Here is a 19,977-nt window from a genome sequence, read left to right as displayed (position 1 = left end):
ATACTTTCATTTTTCGAAATGCAATATATATTTATAGAAAATAAATTTGAGTTGTAGATTAATTTAAATTAATTTTGTAACAACTTAAATTGAATATTTTTCTAAATATTTATTGGAAATTATTACTAAGATGGAAATAATTCATGTTATTTTCATAACCATCTAAGTAAAATTTATAAATATTAAATTAAAGTTTATATTTAGAATTTTTCATTCTAAATTGGAAATTTTAATTAAATAAATATATATTTAAAATAAATAGAATAAATAAAGAGAATCAAAGAAAATACAATTTGTTTTTTAAATAATGAGCTTTATTATTAAGATATTCGATCTCCATTGTGGGTTTTACACCGCGTTTGTTTTAGTGAGTAATCCTCCCTAATGGAGGAACGTTCATTAGCAATTTCGCACCGTTTAACCTCGCATGATAAGTAGTTTGTAAGTGTTTTGTATGGTATGGATCACCCTAATGGTGGCGACCATACTTGACTTGCAAATTATGAAACAATGGTGGAAGCTCATAAGATAGAATTGCCTTGACTCTCGCCTAAACGGGACAACGCTGAATTCCAATCTTGATCGAATAAAAGGTTGCTAGAATGTTTATCATTTTAGATGAGCTGACAACTCTATTCAATGGATGATGCTTTGACTCTCGCCTAAACGGGACACTGTATCAGTTTGTTGAAAAACCTTGGAAATTATTTAGGATTGTATGTTTTAGTATTTTCACTTGTCATTCCTACTTGCTATATGCTTATAATTTTTAAATTGTGTATGAATTTATATTGAACCATATTATTTTCTGTTATTAAGTTGTAGTTTAATTTCGAATCTTCATTGTTGGTCTAACATGTTTGTTTTTCTAATGAGATAAATCCCTAATGGATTTTCACCATTAGACATACATAATAGTGTAAGATCTCGAAAGATAAATATTGTATATGCAACATCTAGCTGTTCATCAATTGATGACACCTTAGACTAGTATTTTTACAATATGAAACAAGAAGATTATATAAATAAGATTACTTTGACATTCGCTAATCGAAGCATCGTTGGATTCTTATTTATAAACGAAATTATCCTAATTCCTCTTAGCTTATTCATTTCGAATTAGCTTCAAAATATATCATTGGATGAATGGTCTATAAATCATTTCATGTCATTATATTTTCTCTTAAGAAATTAAATGACGCATATGATTATAATCCCGAAATTCTATTCCCAATTGATATAAATCCTCAATCTTAGAAATCTCCTACTTGTATGGGCAAATCAGACGTAGAGTTAAATTAGTAGTGCTGGTCCAAGATAGAATTACTCATTATATTTGGTATAAATTTAAGTCTTTGACTTTAATTTTACATTCCAAATAGAAATTTTCTTATATTTTTAATTTCAGAATACAATACAGTTACACCTTCACAAGGGTTTATATCTATCTTCTATTAATGGATTCAAACTGTATGGAATATGAGTTAGGTATTCTGTGACTAGGATCCACTTGCAGTATTCTAAGAACTCTTTGATGTAACTAAACCTATGTCATCAAAAGACACTACCACATTTTCTTTTATCTATGGCATTTGTATCTTGTTCATAGTGGATTTGACAAGATCAATCTCTGCAAAGAGTTAATATGCCTATATCCACTGAAAGTAGTTCATCTCATTCGCAGATGGATATACATTCAGGGTGGATATGAGTTTTTCGTTGTATTCTTAAAACGATCACTCTAGATTATACCTTATGCAAAGAAATTTGAAATGTTTAAACATTTCATTAATTTCTAGCAATGGTTAAAACCATTAAGGTAAGTGGTTAAAGATCTTGCGAACTGATAGGGGTGGAGAAATAGTTAGTAGATATGCAGTTCAAAGATCATTAAATTGATTTTTGAATTATATCCAAACTTACCTCCCCAGAAATTTTGAGTTTCATGTTGATGATTAGTTACTAGTCGTTGCCTAAATCCTTCAATGGTAATACAATTTCAGAATGATGTAATGGTTGTATACTTAATGTAAATCATTACTAGTTTCATGGATGACCTAATCAAAATCTTAAGAAAAGCTAGAACTGTTAACCATGGTTTGTTAGCTATTCTAAGTGATTAGGGGTGGACCATCCCATTGTCAATAGATAAGAAAGTGTTTGTTCAAACAAATACTACTTTTCTAAGAAAATGACTAAGTCTGAAAAACAAGTAGCAAAGAAAGGAGATATTTTTCTTGATTCCAAAAGTGTTCTATCATCTTATATAAGATATGATGATCCCACTGCCTCTGTTGTCTTGTCACAACCAAAGAGGTTAATACCATTTTCTTAGACATTATTCACGGTACCTTGTCGTAGTGGGAGAGTTTCTAGGAACTCACCTTCTTATGACTTGGGAGACACTAGTGATTAAAATCCATTGTGAGTTTAAACAAGTAATGGATTGTCAAGATAAGAAACTAAGAAGAAAGCCAATAGAACTATGGCTTAATCCATTCACATGGAGTAACCTAAAGTTTTCTATTACAAGGACATAAAAGGAAATTTTCGTTTATAAGTCCATTCAATGGACTTAACAAAACTTCCTGTTCCTAGTATTATAGGTTTGAGTTTATCTAAACCTATGGCTTGTGGTATACCTGGTAATTACTTACTCTAATGCAAGCAACTTACTTTAGTAAGATGCTGAAGCATTTTCTTTCTAATGGCAATCTATAGAAGCTTCACAACTTCTTAGGTATAGATTTTATTTATCTAAGGAAAAGTCTCAACTATTCCAGAAAAGATAAAGCCATGAAAGAATTCCTTAAATCAACAGTGAGAGGTCTTAGATATGCTTTTGTATGCCTTAGACCAGACACCTGCTGTTGAGTGGGAGTAATGAGTAGGTATCAGATTAATCCAGGAGAAGAACATTGGAAGACAATCAAGTAAATCTTAAGATAAAGAAGAGGGACTATATGTTAGTCTATAAGGGTGTGTTTAAAACTCTTAGACTACACCATATAAGATTTCGAAATTTGCCTTTGTGCTAGAAAATCTTTCTGATAAGATGGTGATTACTCTGGGGGTGGAATAGTGATTTTGGAGAAGTGTAAAAACCTATCTGAAGTCTCTAGGTGTACCAGAGAGAGACTGAATGTTAAAGCTGCAAGAAAGGTACTTATTCAGTCTAAGGAAAGTTCTATACATCTTTGGCACCATTCCAAATTGCCTAAAACTACTAGTGTTAATTTCCTGATTAACCAAAAGTAGTTGCCAAAGATATAGAATCCAGTATCCCAAGAGAGTAGACATATAGAGAGGAATTTCACATTATCAATGATTTTGTGATTAAAGGAAGAGTAATAGTGGAGAAAAGGTTGTGGTTAATTCAACCTTTCAGATCCTATTACGAGGAGTTTACTACTACTACACTTGATTTGTATATCAAGGTGTTGAGATTATTTGAAACACACTTTTTGTTTTATATTAGTGCAAGTGGGAGTTTGTTGGGTTTTATGCCCTAAATAAAACTCATTTCAATATAATCAGATTTACTTATTAATATAGATCAGAAATAACATTTAATGTTGCATGGTTCACATGATTTACTTCATGATTATATGTATATAATGTATAAATTCATCTGAAACCCTTTTCACATACTTGATCCTGTTTATTGTGCCGTCAACACATTGGAAAGTAAACATGACTATGTGAATAAAGTTTCCTAGATTTATCAGACACAGGGTTTTACTGATATGATAATCTACAACAGAGTTTACTTGCATTTGGAGAAGTGCTATGTTCTTTCCAGAGCATGGGTTAAAGTAAAGCTCAGGTTGGATGCATGGAGTATGCATCGGAAGGGACCGATATTGAACTTTGACTTAGATTTATTAAACTTACCGTAATATCTATTCAAGTCAATATCGCCTAGTTGATCCTAGATCAAATGATCTTAATCCTGTTATGATTAGGCTCAATCTTGAAAGGCTATTCGTGTTCTTTGATTTGTTAGTTAAGCCTACTTTTAGGTCAGGGTGATACGTACATTTTGGGAACACGGTAGTACAATTGAGTGGGAGCGCTATCATAAACATGGAATCTATAGCTTCTATCTGGCGAATAGTAAGCAAAGGATGATCTCCTTCGAGCTTGACCAAACGAACATAAGTGGTGGAGTACTCATTTCACATAAGCTGAAATATCATTTATACGGGGTTAAGTGTTTTAAGGAATAAATACATTGTAGGGTGTAACGGTAATTTAATCCCTTTACAGTGTAGATCATTCATATAGAGGATCATTGATCACATTAGGATTATAACAATGGATAACTAATGATGTGTCTATATGGTGGAACATATAGAGCATTCTATATACTGAGAGTGCAATTCTAAGTTCTATGCGTGGATTCAACGAAGAATTAATAAGTTAGTGAATTTTAGTGCTAAATTCTTGATCTACTTATTGGAAGCTCGGTTATATAGACCCATGGTCCCCCCACTAGTTGAGATAATATTGCTTGTAAGACTCATGTAATTGGTTTTGATTAATCAATTATAATTCTCAAATTAGACTATGTCTATTTGTGAAATTTTCACTAAGTAAGGGCGAAATTGTAAAGAAAGAGTTTATAGGGGCATATTTGTTAATTATGATACTTTGTATGGTTCATTTAATAAATATGATAAATGACAATATTATTTAATAATTATTTATAGTTATTAAATAGTTAGAATTGGTATTTAAATGGTTGAATTAGGAAATTGGCATTTTTGAGAAAATCTGATACAAAAGGTGTTAAAATTGCAAAATTGCAAAGCCCAAGGCCCAATCCACTAATGCTTGGCCGGCCACCTATTGTAGGTTTTTAAGTTAATTTTTTCATTATTTTAATGCCATATAATTCAAATCTAACCCTAGTGGAATGCTATAAATAGATAGTGAAGGCTTCATTAAAATAACACTTTTCTTCAGACTTTCTGATTCAGAAAACTGAGCCTTCTCTCTCCCTATCTTTAGCTGACCACTCTCTCTCTTCTTCTTCAATATTTCGAAATCCTTAATGATTAGAGTAGTGCCCACACACATCAAGTGATACCTCAATCATAGTGAGGAAGATCGTGAAGAAAGATCATCAGCAAAGGAGTTTCAGCATCAAAGATTCAGAGAAAGAGATCCAGGTTCAGATATTGATAATGCTCTGCTACAGAAAGGAATCAAGGGCTAGATATCTGAACGGAAGGATTCATTATATTCCGCTGCACCCAATGTAAGGTTTCTTAAACTTTATATGTGTTTAATTTCATCGTTTTAGAAAGTTCATATTTAGGATGTTAATAAACATACTTGTGAGTAGATCTAAGATCCTGGTAAAATAATTCCAACATATTGTATATTTGTTGGGGGCAATCTGGTCTCTTGGAAGAGTAAGATACAAAATGTTGTATCTAGATCCAGTGCTGAATCAGAATATAGAGCTATGGCACAGTTTGTGTGTGAGGTAATATGAATTTATCAACTTTTGACTAAATTTGGGTTTAAGACTTCTATTCCAGCAAAATTGTGGTGTGATAATCAAGCTGCTCTTCATATTGCCTCAAATCCCGTATTCCACGAGTGAACTAAGCACATTGAGATTGATTGTAATTTTGTTCTTGAGAAAATTCAACAAGGTCTGATCTCCACAGGATATGTAAAAACCGGAGAACATCTAGGAGATATTTTTACAAAAGCTTTGAATGGGGTGTGGGTTGACTATATTTGTAACAAGCTGGGCATGATTAACATCTATGCTCCAGCTTGAGGGGGAGTGTTAGAATATTAGTTGTATATTAGTTGTAAAAGAATTAGGGTAACTGATATTTAGTAGCTAACTCATATTTAGTAGTTTCCTATTTTATTGATAGTTTCCCATTTAGTCTCCTAGCTTTGTATATAAATATGTACTATTCTATGAAATATATACACAATTCGATTCACTATTTTCTACAATATGTTATCTAAGTGACATTCACAAACATGCACGCTAAACATGTAATCATATATGCGTATTATTATACTAATCTTACCTTGATTCCAAATTCATGTGTATCAGTTAACTTGAGTGGAAACTGTTGCTCGATGATTTACAAGCCCCTAAGTCACAATATTAGTAAAATTGATAAGTGATATGCTAAATCACTTTTTAGGGACTTAAAATTAAAACTGGGAGTTTCCCTATCGATGGATATTGTTGAAAAACTTTAAATAAGTCATTGATGATTGTAAATTAAAATAGTCTAAAACTATAACCCCGAACATTCCCACATTCCAAATGGCTAATTATATTGCCCCATTATTTCCAAGGTACTTACCCAAATCTAAGTGACTAAAAAAGCCATACGCCACGTTCCACTATTACCAGACATAAAAATATGAAAAACATAAAATTTCATCTATATCATAATTAATACACCTAAAATTCAAATATATTACCATAATCATAAAAACAATAATAAGAAGTCTATTTGTGAAAATAAACCCTAATTATCTGCTAGTTCTTAAAATAAAGCTAAACAACCATTACAATTATCCTCCGTTAAAAGAATTTCATCCTTGAAATATAACTTAAACAACTTTAGATATTGAGACTTCATGTCGAACTCCAATTCTCAGGTGGCTTCCTCGAACTTAATTATTTTTGCAGAGTATATTGACCAAAGCTATGGTCTTATTCCAAAAGACTTTATCCTTCCTATCAAGGATTCGTACTCACTTCTCTTCATATGAAAAATCTGGTTAGAGTTCCAAGTTTTCATAGCTCAAGACATGTGTTGGTTCTGAAATGTATTTTCTAAACATAAAGATGATAAGTTGATATTTTTTCTTCTAAATATGACCAATTTATGTATTAATTTTATTAAATTGATTCTTCAAATTATTGATTAGTGTGACTATAATTTTTTAGTCTATTTTAAAGACTAGTCATGCTTTTGGAGTCTTTTGAAGAGATTTTAGCACATTTTGGTGGAAAATAGTATAAGTCGACGAGCTCAATTTGACAAAGCTAAAAATAAATGTGATTTTTTAAGACCTTAGAAGCAGAACTAGACTTGGAGCTCAACATGAAAGTTGTAGATCTCATTCTTGGCTTTCTAGAACATCTTGAATCGTTTAATTCCAAATTGTATTGAAGAAGTCATGGCAAAAATACTAATCACATGATAGAAATTTTTTGGCAACGAGTCATGGTCGCGACGAGCAACCTCGTGGCAGCAGCGAGGAGGTGATTTCTAGGAAAAATTAATTTTTTTATCTTTTTTAAGTGAGATATTTTTAAGGATTATAAATAGGGAAAAAAACAAAAAAATACAAAAAAGGAAAAAAAATTACAAAAATACTTTGGGCCGGCCCATTAAACATTTATACAGTCCACATATAAATATTTACAAAAATACCACATGCACTAAGCCTTCAGCTGTACAGAGCGAACCATGAAGATGAAAATACGTGCTCGTTTCAAAACCGCAAAACAACCAAAATGAAACCAAAACGAGAAAAATACAACTATTAATTCTGGCAAAATCAACTGAAAAAGAATACCTGCAATGAGCTAAACTGAAAATGACGAAAAAAAAAATCAGAAAAACTGTGAAGAAACTAAAATTACACATTTGTTTTCTGTTTTATTCGATCAGAACAACTCCCCCTAATATCGAAATCCAGATTCATGAAATGTAGATCTGTAACAAACAGATTTGGACCTCCCACCAAATTCAAAACAATGTATGATGTGAAAATTTTTAAAAAAACCTCATGAATAATACATCTACGTTATACACAGTTACATTTTGATTGATTACTGGTTTTCAATATAAATATATTTTTTGAAAAATAAAATAAGAAGAGTAAAATCGAATTAATGTACAACCAATTATGTATAAGTCTATTTTTTTTTTGTTTTGGTTACCTTATAGTTGCATTATCGTTTTATGATAGTTTATATATTATGCAAGAATTTAATTTGATGGGGACTAAGAAATAGTAGTTATACATAGTAAGTTTTGTGCAAATAGTTGCATATTAATTTTATAGTGAAATAAAATATGCAAGTAGCAAAACTATAATAAAACTACAAAACAACTGTATGCAAGTGTAAATAGTTGCCTTATAGTTGCATTATCGTTTTATGATAGTTTATATATTATGCAAGAATTTAATTTGATGGGGACTAAGAAATAGTAGTTATACATAGTAAGTTTTGTGCAAATAGTTGCATATTAATTTTATAGTGAAATAACATATGCAAGTAGCAAAACTATAATAAAACTACAAAACAACTGTATACAAACTAAAATACAGGAAAAACTCTTTGAACAGCAACATCCATGATAAATCTCATTGTTACCCATTGATGATATAAAAATGGACAGGAAACAACTAGATAAAAAACATATTAAAAAAATACATACAGAAGGTGTAAAATTTCAAATATGAGAGAAAACCAAAAAGAAACCGAAAACAAACCTCGGTTCGAACATCAGCACCAACATTAGCTTTTTTCCCAGAAACGTTGACAATGAAATCTCTGCATTATTTGTTGAGCAAACATACATAAGAAGCACAATGATTTCTTAAGATTGTGCCTAAAACCAGTGAAAATATTTTTCATTTCTCAGAACACTTTCCTTAACTTCGACTATTCTTTATTATTTGATTTTGTCTTCAGGTATTAGCTTTTGTTGTCTATACTCTTTCTGGCTTTATTCTCTACACAGTCGCTCCATATGTTATCAAGGTCCGTTTCTTCATAAGAATATATAAGAAACTAGCTTTACAATTAAAAATTAAAAATAAAAAGAAAAGAAGAATTGTTATGTAAAAAAATTAAAAATTAAAAACTGAAATAAAATTAAAAATTAAAAATTAAAAACTGAAATAAAAATAAAAATAAAAAGAAAAGAAGAAAATAAGAGAGTGAAATGATGGATTGATTGATAGAAGTCAATCCTAGACCCCTGATGTGTAAGCAACAATATATAAGAAACTAGCTTTACAATTAAAAATTTAAAATAAAAAGAAAAGAAGAATTGTTATGGAAAAAAAAAAAATTAAAAACTGAAATAAAATTAAAAAATAAAAAATTAAAAACTGAAATAAAATTAAAAATAAAAAATTAAAAACTGAAATAAAATTAAAAATAAAAAGAAAAGAAGAAAAAAAGAGAGTGAAATGATGGATTGATTGATAGAAAATGAAAAAAGAGAGGGAAGAGAGTAGGATTTGATTGATGATTGATGTGCATGGAATGATGACTAAGTGGTATTTGTGTAATAAAACCAACATTGTAAGTAAAAAAGTTGATATAGGCGTGTAGGAGTATTTTGGTATTAAATTGTGCAAAAGTGATTTTTCATGTAAAAATTTCTTATAAATAAGACTTGTAGGGTACAATTTTTGGTACTTTTGAACTACGCAATTAAAAGAGAAACTCAGAGAGAGATGGAGATTGCAACATCGATTGTTCTACATTATAGTTCATTTTCTTCTCCTTAAACTCTTACTATTTATTATAATTGAAATTTTAATATTTAGTTCTGATTAGCTTCTTATAAGTTAAGGGTTAATTCAAAACCCGAGACATGAATTTTTAATTTTATTGATAAATGATAATTTCTAGTTTCCAATATATCAAATTGTATCTATTCTTCTATATTTAATGCCATGATTGATGTCTTAATCTTGTTTAGATGACCACTAAATTAGATTTTACTTTAATCTATTGTCATCCTAAGATTACTATTCACCTAATAGTCTAGGATTCTATGTGTTTGTGATAAATTACAATTTCTAATTTTTTTAAAGATAATTTTAACTGTGATAAAAAATAGAACCTAGGTTAAATGAATAATATACTTCATTAATTTATTTCCTAAATTAATCAAGCTCCATTGAACTTAAACATATATCTAAGTTAAATAAATTACATCCTTCGTGGATATACTACTTAGGTAAAAGAGTTAATTATTGAGCGCTTTGCATTGAATAAATGCAATATGGAGATTGAGATAATTGACAACTTCAGCGTTATCTGCAGGATTAACAGTTTGATTGGAATTCTAAAATAACATTCATTATTAGGAGTTAAAGATGATTGTTGAGGGTGGAAAATAACCTCTAACTATTTCTTGAATATCGTAGTATCTCATTCTATTTGTTTTTTTTTTATATATTTCATTTAATCTTCATAATTAAAACCTCCCTTTTTAATTCTTGTTACTGATTCTTGAATAATAAATTGATAATAGTCCTCGTGGGATCGACGTATATTTACCGTTATACTGAAGTTATTGGTAATATAAAAATAAAAATTAGTAATTTGTTGTAGCTTCCAACATGTATCAAGAGACGTAAAATACGTTATGCACAACTGACAAGGATGGAGGCAAAGCTAGACGATAGGCTACCAATTTGACTTTCTCAAGAATCTTAAAAGGTCCTGTAAATCTAGTGCATAACTAGCCCATTTTCCCAAAATGTTTAATCCCCTTCATTGGAGACACTCGTAGGAGAACATGATCTCCTATCTAAAACTCTATATTCTTGCATTTTAGGTCTGCATTTCTCTTTTACCTACTCCGAGAGGCGAGCATCCTGGCCTTGATCTTTTCAAATGCCTCATTGGTGCGCTGAACTGATTCTGGACCCCAAGTACTTCCTTTTTCCATTTTTATCCCAGTGAATTAGAGATCTACACTTCCTACCATACAACATCTCATCGGGAACCATCCTTATAGTACTTTGATAGCTATTGTTGTATGAAATTTCAATCAATGGAAAATAATTACTCCATGAGCCTTCAAAATCCATCACACAAGCTCGTCACAAATTTTCTAAAATATGAATTGTTCTCTTAGAATGACAATCTATTTGGGGATGGAAAGCTTTACTGAACTTCAGCTTTGTACCCATGGCTCGCCAGAGACTTACCCAAAACTTGGAAGTAAACTTCGGATCCCTATTTGATACAATAGACTTTGGAGCCCCATGCAACCTTACTATTTCTGTCACATATAATTTTGCATACTGATCCACTGTGTATGTTATTTTCACCAGTAAAAAGTGTGCTGACTTGGTAAAACGATCCACAACTAGCCATATGGAATCAAACATACCCGTGGTTCTAGGTAATTCTACAACACAAAATCCATAGTGCATCCTCCAATTTCCACTTTAGAAGAGTCAAAAGCTACAACAACCCTGCATCTCTTTGGTGTTAATTCTTAATCTACTAATAAGTTAAGCATCGAGATACGTATTTTACCACATCCTTTTTGATACTACGCTACCAATAAAAGGGTTTTAAGTCTAGATACATTTTGGCAGTGCCAGGGTGTAATGAATAGGGATCGGTATGTGCTTCATAGAATTTCTTTTTTATGTTCCACACTATTCAAATCCCAAACTCAAGTTTTATAAAGTAGCATTCTATTACTTGAGACTATGAAATCCTTAGCTTGACCAGTTAGAGCTTGTTCTCGAACTTTAACTAACTCTGGATCAACTAACTGAACAGTTCTAACTCTGTCTAGGAAATCTAATTACAGTGTCAAGTTACTGAGTTTGCCTATCCCAAACTAAATATCTAACTTGACCATGTCATCTACAAACTGAGGTGAAATCATAACCATGTTGGATACCTACCCGAGACCCTTCCTACTTAGGGCATCTGCCACTACGTTAGCCTTCCCAGGATTATTAAGGATTTCACAATAATAATCTTTAACGAACTCTAACCACCGCCTTTGCCTTATATTCAAATCTTTATGAGTAAAGAAACATATGGGGTTCTTGTGATTGGCATAATTCTCACACTTCTCTCTCTATAGATAGTTTCGCCATATTTTTAATGAAAAAACGACTTATGCAAGCTCTAGGTCATGAGTCTAGTATTGCTGCTCATACTCGTTCAGTTGACAAGAGGCATAAGCAAAAACCCTGTAAGCTTGCATTAGAACACACCCCAAACCTTTTCTGGATGCATCATAGTAAACTACAAACTTTTCCTGCTCTCATGGTCATGCCAGTACTAGAGCTGCAATCAATCGCTGGTTATATTATTGGAAACTTGCTTCACACATCTTTGTCCATAAAAATTGTTGATTCTTCTTAGTTAATTCTGTTAAAGGCATGGAAATCATTGTAAATCCCTCAACAAAATGTTGATCATAATTAGCTAAACCCAGAAAACTTCTGACTTTAATAACTTTCTTTGGTCTTGGCAAATCCCTAACAGATTCAATCTTTCCTGGATCAACCATGATCCCATCCTTACTGACAATATGCCCTAAGAATGACACTTGGGATAACAAGAATTCACATTTCTTAAACTTAGCATAGAGCTTGTGTTCTTGTAGTCGTTGTAAAACCATCTATGAAATACTACTCATGCTCTGTTTTTGACTGAGATTACACAAGGATGTCATCAATAAATACTACAACACATATATCAAATCCTTGAATACCTTATTCATCATGTCCATGAAAGCTACCAAAGCATTGGTCAGTCCAAAAGACATAACCAAGAATTCATAATGGCCATACCTAGTACAAAAGGCAATCTTTGGAATGTTCTCCTCTTAGATTGTCAACTAATGATAGCCTTATCAGAGATCAATCTTAGAAAAGACTCTCTTTTCGTGAAGTTGATCAAACAAATCGTTGATCCTAGATAAAGGGTACTTATTCTTGATTGTCAACTGATAATTCTCAATAGTCAATACACATATGAAGTGATCCTTCTTTCTTCTTGACAAACACCACTTGAACTTCCTGGGGTGACACACTGGGTCGAGAAAACCCTGAATCAGGCGTCCCTTAAAGTTGAATCTTTATTTCTTTAAGTTTTGCAAGAGCCATATTCTATAAGGTGCTATAGAAACATGCTCCACTCCATGTGCAAAATCAATTACAAAGTCTATTTTCTGTTGTTGTGGTAAGCCCGAAAATTCTTCAGGAAACACGTCCAAGAATTCTTGAACAACTTTGATATCCTTAGGCTGAGCCAATTTAGGCCTAGTGGCATCTAATACTACTGCCAGAAACCCTAAGCACCCTTCTTGCAATAGTTCCCTTGCTTTCTATACAGAAATTACTAGAATATGAGAACCTTGAACTAATCCCACAAACACAAATAGTTCTTCACCTGCTGGTTGGAAGATTACCATCTTTCGCTTGCAATCAATACTAGTAGCATATTTGGACAAGAACTCCCTTACAAAAATAATATCAAAATTTGCTAAACCCAATTCAACAAGATTAGTGCTTAACTCACTATCTTAAATTCGAATTGGTATAGACCTAACCCACCTCTTGGAGATAACTAATTCTGCGCCAAGCAGTAGGGTTCCAAACCCTTTATCGTAAATCACATGGCCTACCCAATATATCAATTACTTTGGCTGCCACATAATAATGAGTTGTCCCAGAGTCAAACAAAATAGAGTAATAAGAGTTGTTGAATGAGAGCTGACCTATAACAACTTAAGGGATAGCTTCTGCATCAGCTTGTGTAAGAGGAAACACCCTTGCTGAAGCGGGTTTCACCTCAGACTTATGTTCTTCCTTCTTTAATTGTGGCCAGTCTCCTTCATAGTGTCTAGTTACACCACACTAGAAACATCCTTGACCTCTACACTCATTCAAATGATGCTTCTTATAGTTGGGGAATTCTGGGTAAGTGTATTGGTTCTTTGACCCACCATGACGGTTACAACGACCTTGGTTCCCTCATAACCTTTTTTTTTTGAGTTGAGCCACCAGAAGCAGATGAAACTTTTCTCTTCTGATTTGTGGTTGAGTCACTACCACCCCTACCATAACCAAAGGTAGGAAGAGCAATGGCTCCACCAACAATATGAATCCCTTGGGCTTCCTGAATACACTTAATGGTGTCCTTAGCTTGTAGTGCTTTCCCCACCATATCAGCATAAGTGGTGGCATCATCCATTGTAATCATCACGTCGTGTCTAATCTTGGGATTTAACCCATCTAGATACTTCTCTTTCTTACTAAACTTAATTTGCACTATTCATGAGGCCAACGTAGCTAGTCTGTCAAATTGTATTATACTTTGTAACTGACATATTCTCCTTTTGACTAAATTGTGGAAACTCCTTTCTTTTTGCACTACAGAGAGCCTAATTGTAGTACATTACATTAAACAACTCTTGAAATTCTTCCCAGGTAATTCTGGTGACGCCCCGGTGAGGGATACCATATCCTAGCAGACTTAAGCGTCTTCTTAGAATTTGAACATTGCACAAGCCACTTTATCGTTGCCAGTGACTCCAATAAAATTCAAAATCCTATTAATAATGGTTAGCCATTGCTCGACTTTCAAAACGTCTGGACCTCCTAGAAAAACTTGAGGTTCTTGCTTACGGAGCCTTTCATAAAGTGGTTCCATTCGGTTGGCAACAAAACTGGCCCCACTTGCATAATAGGCGCGGGAGCCATTTGCACCTCAGGAGTAGGCTTTGTAAGAGCACTCTACTATCTCAGACACTAAATCTCATCATCTTGCTCATTAATTTTCCCTTGAATTTTAGCAAACTGATGTAACTTGTTGTGGGTTAACATCACCCTGACCGCGTGCCCTGCTTCTTGGGCCTCTACGTCGATCGCAAATATTAGGGGGAAACTAAACCCCCTGACCATCACTGCATCTGACCAAATTACCCTGGCTTCTCGTGTTCTGCCTCGAATATACTCTATTAGAATCACCTGCGAAACAATGAGCTATCTTAGTAAGATAACGATCAAGGTTACATTTAATTATCGCTTACTTAAGAAAATAAAACATGTGCCTATTATGCTATCTGACTACTAACATGCTCTATAATAGGCTTTTCTCATTACTTACTAACAAAATAAACTACTAAAGCGTAAAGGGCTTACTAAACCATGAGTTGAGCTTATCTCTGATGACAATTATACATATTGTGAAGATCAATGAAAGACAACCTGACGGCTGTGATACAAAATTGTAACACCATAGTAGATTAGGCATGTTATTGTGATTTAGATATTTACTATGTAATCCATTGACAATCAATGGTTTTACTAAAAATCATGTTTAATTAAATAGATAAAGTTTACATAATCTGGGATCCCATCTTTATAGGTGACAACTGCATTACAAAACACTTACTTACAAAAGTTGTCGCCTAATGACTACAAAAATATAGCCTGCTGTCTTAAAGATTGAACACTCCAAGTCTAACTCTCCCAATATGTACAATCTTCATTACCTTGAGCTCGCTACTATTTAGCTTTAGCTTTGCCCTTACATACACATGCAAACAATATATGTGAGTCGACAAATAGTAAGAAAAGCATAAGCATAACTGTAGCACCCTAACTAGCATAGGCGTATTACGTGATATTTAAACGTACTGTGCAGCTCGTTGCTAATCAACGAGGTTTATGGAAATCATGATTAATTAAAATTTTTGCTTTTTAATTAAACTTATATAATATTTCATAAAAAATACTTTGGGATCCCATTTACAAAATACTTTACAAAAAGTTTACTGTTTAATACAAAATACTTGTCGCCCAGCGACTAAATACAAAAGCACTGTTGTCCTGAGGATCGTACGCTCCAGGCCTAACCGCCGCGACATGTACAATCTTCATCGGCTCGTCCTCACGGTTACTCAGCCTTGGCCTTGCCCTTACCTACACATAAACATAGCACTGTGAGTCGACAGACTCAGTAAGAAAAGCATAAATCATTAAACATACATAAATCCCGGGTTATGATCAGACGCCCATACCACTGACCATAACCCTAACTGTCGTGTCCCACACGATACTGAGTCTCGAACGTTCGTATGACGGTACTTTTGATAAAGTAACAGCCTATACTCGGTACACTGGTCATACTCCAGCTGCTAGTCATACTCTAGCCTTACCGATGTGTTACAGTATGAGCCTATACTCGGTTCACTAGTCATACTCCAGCTGCTAGTCATACTCTAGCCTAACCGATGTGATATGGTCAAACAGTTTAGTACCACAACCCCTAGTATCAGCCTATACTTGGTTCGCTGGTCATACTCCAGCTGCTAGTCATACTCTAGCATAACCGATGTGATATGGTCGGATGGTACGAAGCCAACATACATATCTAATGTAATCTAACAGGCTTCCTAACATGCACGCTAAACATGTAATACATATGCATACTGTTATACTAATCTTACCTCGATTCCAAATTCAGGTGTGCCGGTCAACCTGAGTGGAACGAACTGCACGACAATTTACAGGCTCCTAAACCATAACAATCACAACACTAGATAAGTGACACGCTAAATCACTTCTCGGGAACTTAAACTAGAAACTAAAAGTTTCCCTATCGATAAAAAGCATGGCAATACCCTAAACAACATAAAAATGCGAAAAACTAGGGTTCCCAATTTTTCCCCAACCGGTAGACCGGTTCTACAACCGGAATTCTGGTTCTGGAAATTCCTGAACACCATCCGGAATTAGGTTCTTTGAACCGAATTCCGGTTCATAGCAGGAAACACAGCCCAGAAAACACAGAATCAAAATTCACCATGTGAGCTCCAAGCTTTGAGTTCAAAACTCAAACTTGGCTAAAGCTCACCTACAAGCATAAAAATCTGCTCCATTCACCATAATTCACCATAAAATTACTCCAGAAAACGAACTCAAGCATAATTAACAACTACAGTAGCTTAATCAACAATTCACCATTGAAAAATACAAGATTTTGAGTTGAAAAAGCTTCACACATGCATAGACCAACAACTAACAACATAATCAGTTCAAATCCATTCCATCAAGCATGTTAAACTTTAGAAAACAACACCTAATCATAGCAGTAACAACAACTCAAAAACTACACATGCAACCTATCCAATTTCCTTAAAAATTCAAGAAAACATCAAGACAAGTTCAAGAACCTTACCAACAACTTGAATTACACTTAGATTTGTTGAAAATGCTTGAAAAATTAAGAGAACTCCCAACCCTAGCAGCCCACACCAAGCTGAGAGAGAGAGAGAGGAAAAGAGCTTGAATTTTTCTTAAATTTTCTAATTTTTCTAACTTGAATAAAATGAGAATAAATGGATATAATTAATCTTTATTTTAGCCAAAAAGATGCCACATAAATCACATATTCACATTACACTAAGTCCACTAAAGGACAAAACATCATTCGGGCAAAATGACCATTTTTCCCCTCCACACAAAAATAGCATAAAGGGCACTAAAGGGTATTTTGGGAAATTCTAAATTCTCGACCACTCCCGACATTCCCAATGTCTAATAAACTGTCCCACAATACTAACATGCTAAGTTGTGATTCTACTGAGGCAAACACCGAGTTCGATGTTGCCGGGCAACGGAAATGCAAAATTATGAAATTCACTATATGACATAAAAATGCATTCGGAATTCTAAAATAACAGCATAAATAATTATTTAAATATCTATAAATAATTTTCATAATTAATCATAATTAACTGCTAATTTTCAAATTAAACTAAGCAATCTTTACAATAACATAACATAAACAAAATTATAACTAGGTGCCCATACACCCCAAACATAACCATATCCCATGTCCCACGCGTACTGAGTCTAGAACATTTGTATGACAGGACTATTGACCATAATATCAGCCTATACTCGGTACTCTAATCCTATCGATGTGATAGCGTCAATCAGTACTTTGCCAAACATATATCTGTTGGTATTCTATGGAACTCTAAGTACAATAATACTGTCTGTTGACCTCAAAAAATGATCAACCGACAGTAGGGTCGTATGCATCTAATGCTTGCCACGTGTTACACATATAAGAATGAAAAGCAATAAACATAGGGATTTGTTACAGAGGTTGGACCCCCTTGTGATAGAGGGTAATGGCCTACTACCCTTTTGGTTGTATTGATATAAAGAGATATAGGTGGGATTTGATATAGCTCTCTATAAGGATACACAAGGGGGTCGAACCTCTATAACAAATCCTTGTGTTTATTTCTTGTTGAGATCGATGGATGTACTCTTGGTCATAGCACATCGCAACTAGCAGTGAGTGGTTCTTAAAGAAATTCACATCTCTGCTGAGCGAATACATCGCAGTCAGTAGTGGGTGGTCATTTAATTAGGCCAACATGCAAGACGACCTCTCTAAGTCTAGCTAACTAGAGATCTTCTCGATCACATGTCCACGTGGGGCTCGCCAATTCCTAGTCTCGTCTCTCCTGTATAGTAGCGGGGATGACACGGTCGTTATTCTTGGAGGGTGCCCCCAAGGATTATTCCTTTAGCTGGAGGTGCTTGTGGAGAGTCCTTCCTTGGAGGTAGGGGCCTGCCACTTGGATCCACCGGGATGCCTGTATAAGTTTGGCCAGTTGTAGTGGCGAGATTCATGGTGACTATTATAGTGACAAGATTCACCACATCTATAGTGTTCATCGGGATTCTAGTTGTGACTGGAACCTGAGTATCTGGACCTAAAATCTATGGGTCTTGAGGGAGACCCAAAGATGTAGATATTGCTTCAGGAGTTATTCTCATGTTAACCATGGCATTTGATCAGACACGATATCCACGCTCTCAATAAAAGCATCAAACTGTTAACCTCAAAAAGTGATCAACCGATAGCAGGGTCGTATGGATCTAATGATTGCCACGTGTTACACAAATAAGAATGAAAAGAAATAAACATAGCGACTTGTTATAGAGGTTTGGCCCTCTTCTGATAGTAGGTAATGACATACGCCCCTTGTACTTGTATTAATACTAAGAGATAATACTATTCAGATCACTATAGGGGAGGACCTAATATAGCTCTCTATAAGGATACACAACATGAATCAAGTAGGCAGATCTCTAATGAGCGAGATTAATAGCCTTAGAAGCATGTGAGTGATGAAGTGAGAAGAGAGAGAGTGTCTTATTGGGTGTGTACAAGAGAGAGTGAGAGAGAGAGAGAGAGAGAGAAGAGGGTTTCAGACTTAGAGTTTGGAGGCTAAGTGAACTTAGGTTTCTAGGCTAGGGTTAAGGCTTCAATATAGGAAGCCTAAACCATAGATTATAGTTTAAATCCCTAGATATTTGCATAGGGTTTTAGATAATTAGAAAAGACTAAAGTGCCCTTTAATCTAGATATTATTCAGCCATTCTACTGGGCTTTTAGGGCCCAATTTGCAGCCCATGACTTGCTTTCTACGTATTGGGCTTTACATAGAGTCCTGCCAGGTTAATCTTGCCTCCCAAGGACTGCATGATTTTGCAATTCAAGGCTTGCAGGATCTGGAAGGTCAAGGCCTACAGGACCTAGTAGCTCACTACAGCTCTACCAAGAGGAGGCCAGCCTTTGGATGTGCAGACTAGCCTTTTGCAAGTTGAAGACAATTTTGCACACTGTTTCCTTGTAGAGGTAACATTCCCTTGGTTGAATAGAAGCTCCATTGGTCTAGAAGTCACTTCTTGGCCGACCATCTGATGCATAGATCCTGGCTAGCCTATAAGCTCACCCTGGCCAAACTGTAGACTTCTCTTGGTTGGCCAGGGAAGTTGGTACAGCTCCTTGAGGGCTCACTTCAATCCATTTGGTTGCTACTTGAAATTTTTGCTATATCTTCATGGAGGCCTTATTTTGCTATTGGCAGATTTTTACTCCACTTGTACTCTCTCTTTGGCTTACGTGGACATGCCACATTAGGTGGACAAAATTTGGGATAACATTTGCCCCCAAGTCCCTGTTTGAACATCTAGTTCGATAGGGACTTCCTAGCTCATGTCTTGTCTGTAGTAGTCTATGTTTTACACCCTTGTCTCGCCAGGTGTTGGCTTTTTGCATGGCATGCTTTTGGATCTTTGATCTTCTCTCTTTATATTTGTCTCATCTTCTCTTCTTGGGTATATCTTCTTTGTACCTGCCATTAATAAGTTTCAAGC

General features: G+C 34.2%; 1 protein-coding gene across 1 annotated transcript; it reads right to left on the bottom strand.

Annotated features, from left to right (window-relative positions):
- Positions 1-11,918: 11,918 nt before the first annotated feature.
- Positions 11,919-12,404, bottom strand: LOC115699811 (uncharacterized mitochondrial protein AtMg00860-like). Its single transcript, XM_030627354.1, has 2 exons — positions 12,231-12,404; positions 11,919-12,038 (listed from the first exon to the last, which is right to left on the bottom strand). Exons 1-2 carry the CDS (start codon positions 12,402-12,404, stop codon positions 11,919-11,921), a joined length of 294 nt encoding a protein of 97 aa, XP_030483214.1.
- Positions 12,405-19,977: the final 7,573 nt, after the last annotated feature.

The sequence above is a fragment of the Cannabis sativa genome, chromosome 8, assembly GCF_029168945.1.
Source record: "Cannabis sativa cultivar Pink pepper isolate KNU-18-1 chromosome 8, ASM2916894v1, whole genome shotgun sequence".
NCBI classification, from domain to species: domain Eukaryota; kingdom Viridiplantae; phylum Streptophyta; class Magnoliopsida; order Rosales; family Cannabaceae; genus Cannabis; species Cannabis sativa.
Note: the sequence above shows the minus strand (reverse complement) of the source record. Positions and strands in the feature narration are given on the sequence as shown.

Excerpts from the sequence above, each read along its gene's own strand:
- LOC115699811 (XM_030627354.1), bottom strand. The coding sequence starts at position 12,404 with ATGGTTTTACAACGACTACAAGAACACAAGCTCTATGCTAAGTTTAAG. Across the intron at positions 12,039-12,230 it reads GACCAAAGAAAGTTATTAAA|GAAAAGTTTGTAGTTTACTA; the intron begins GTCAGAAGTTTT and ends CCATGAGAGCAG.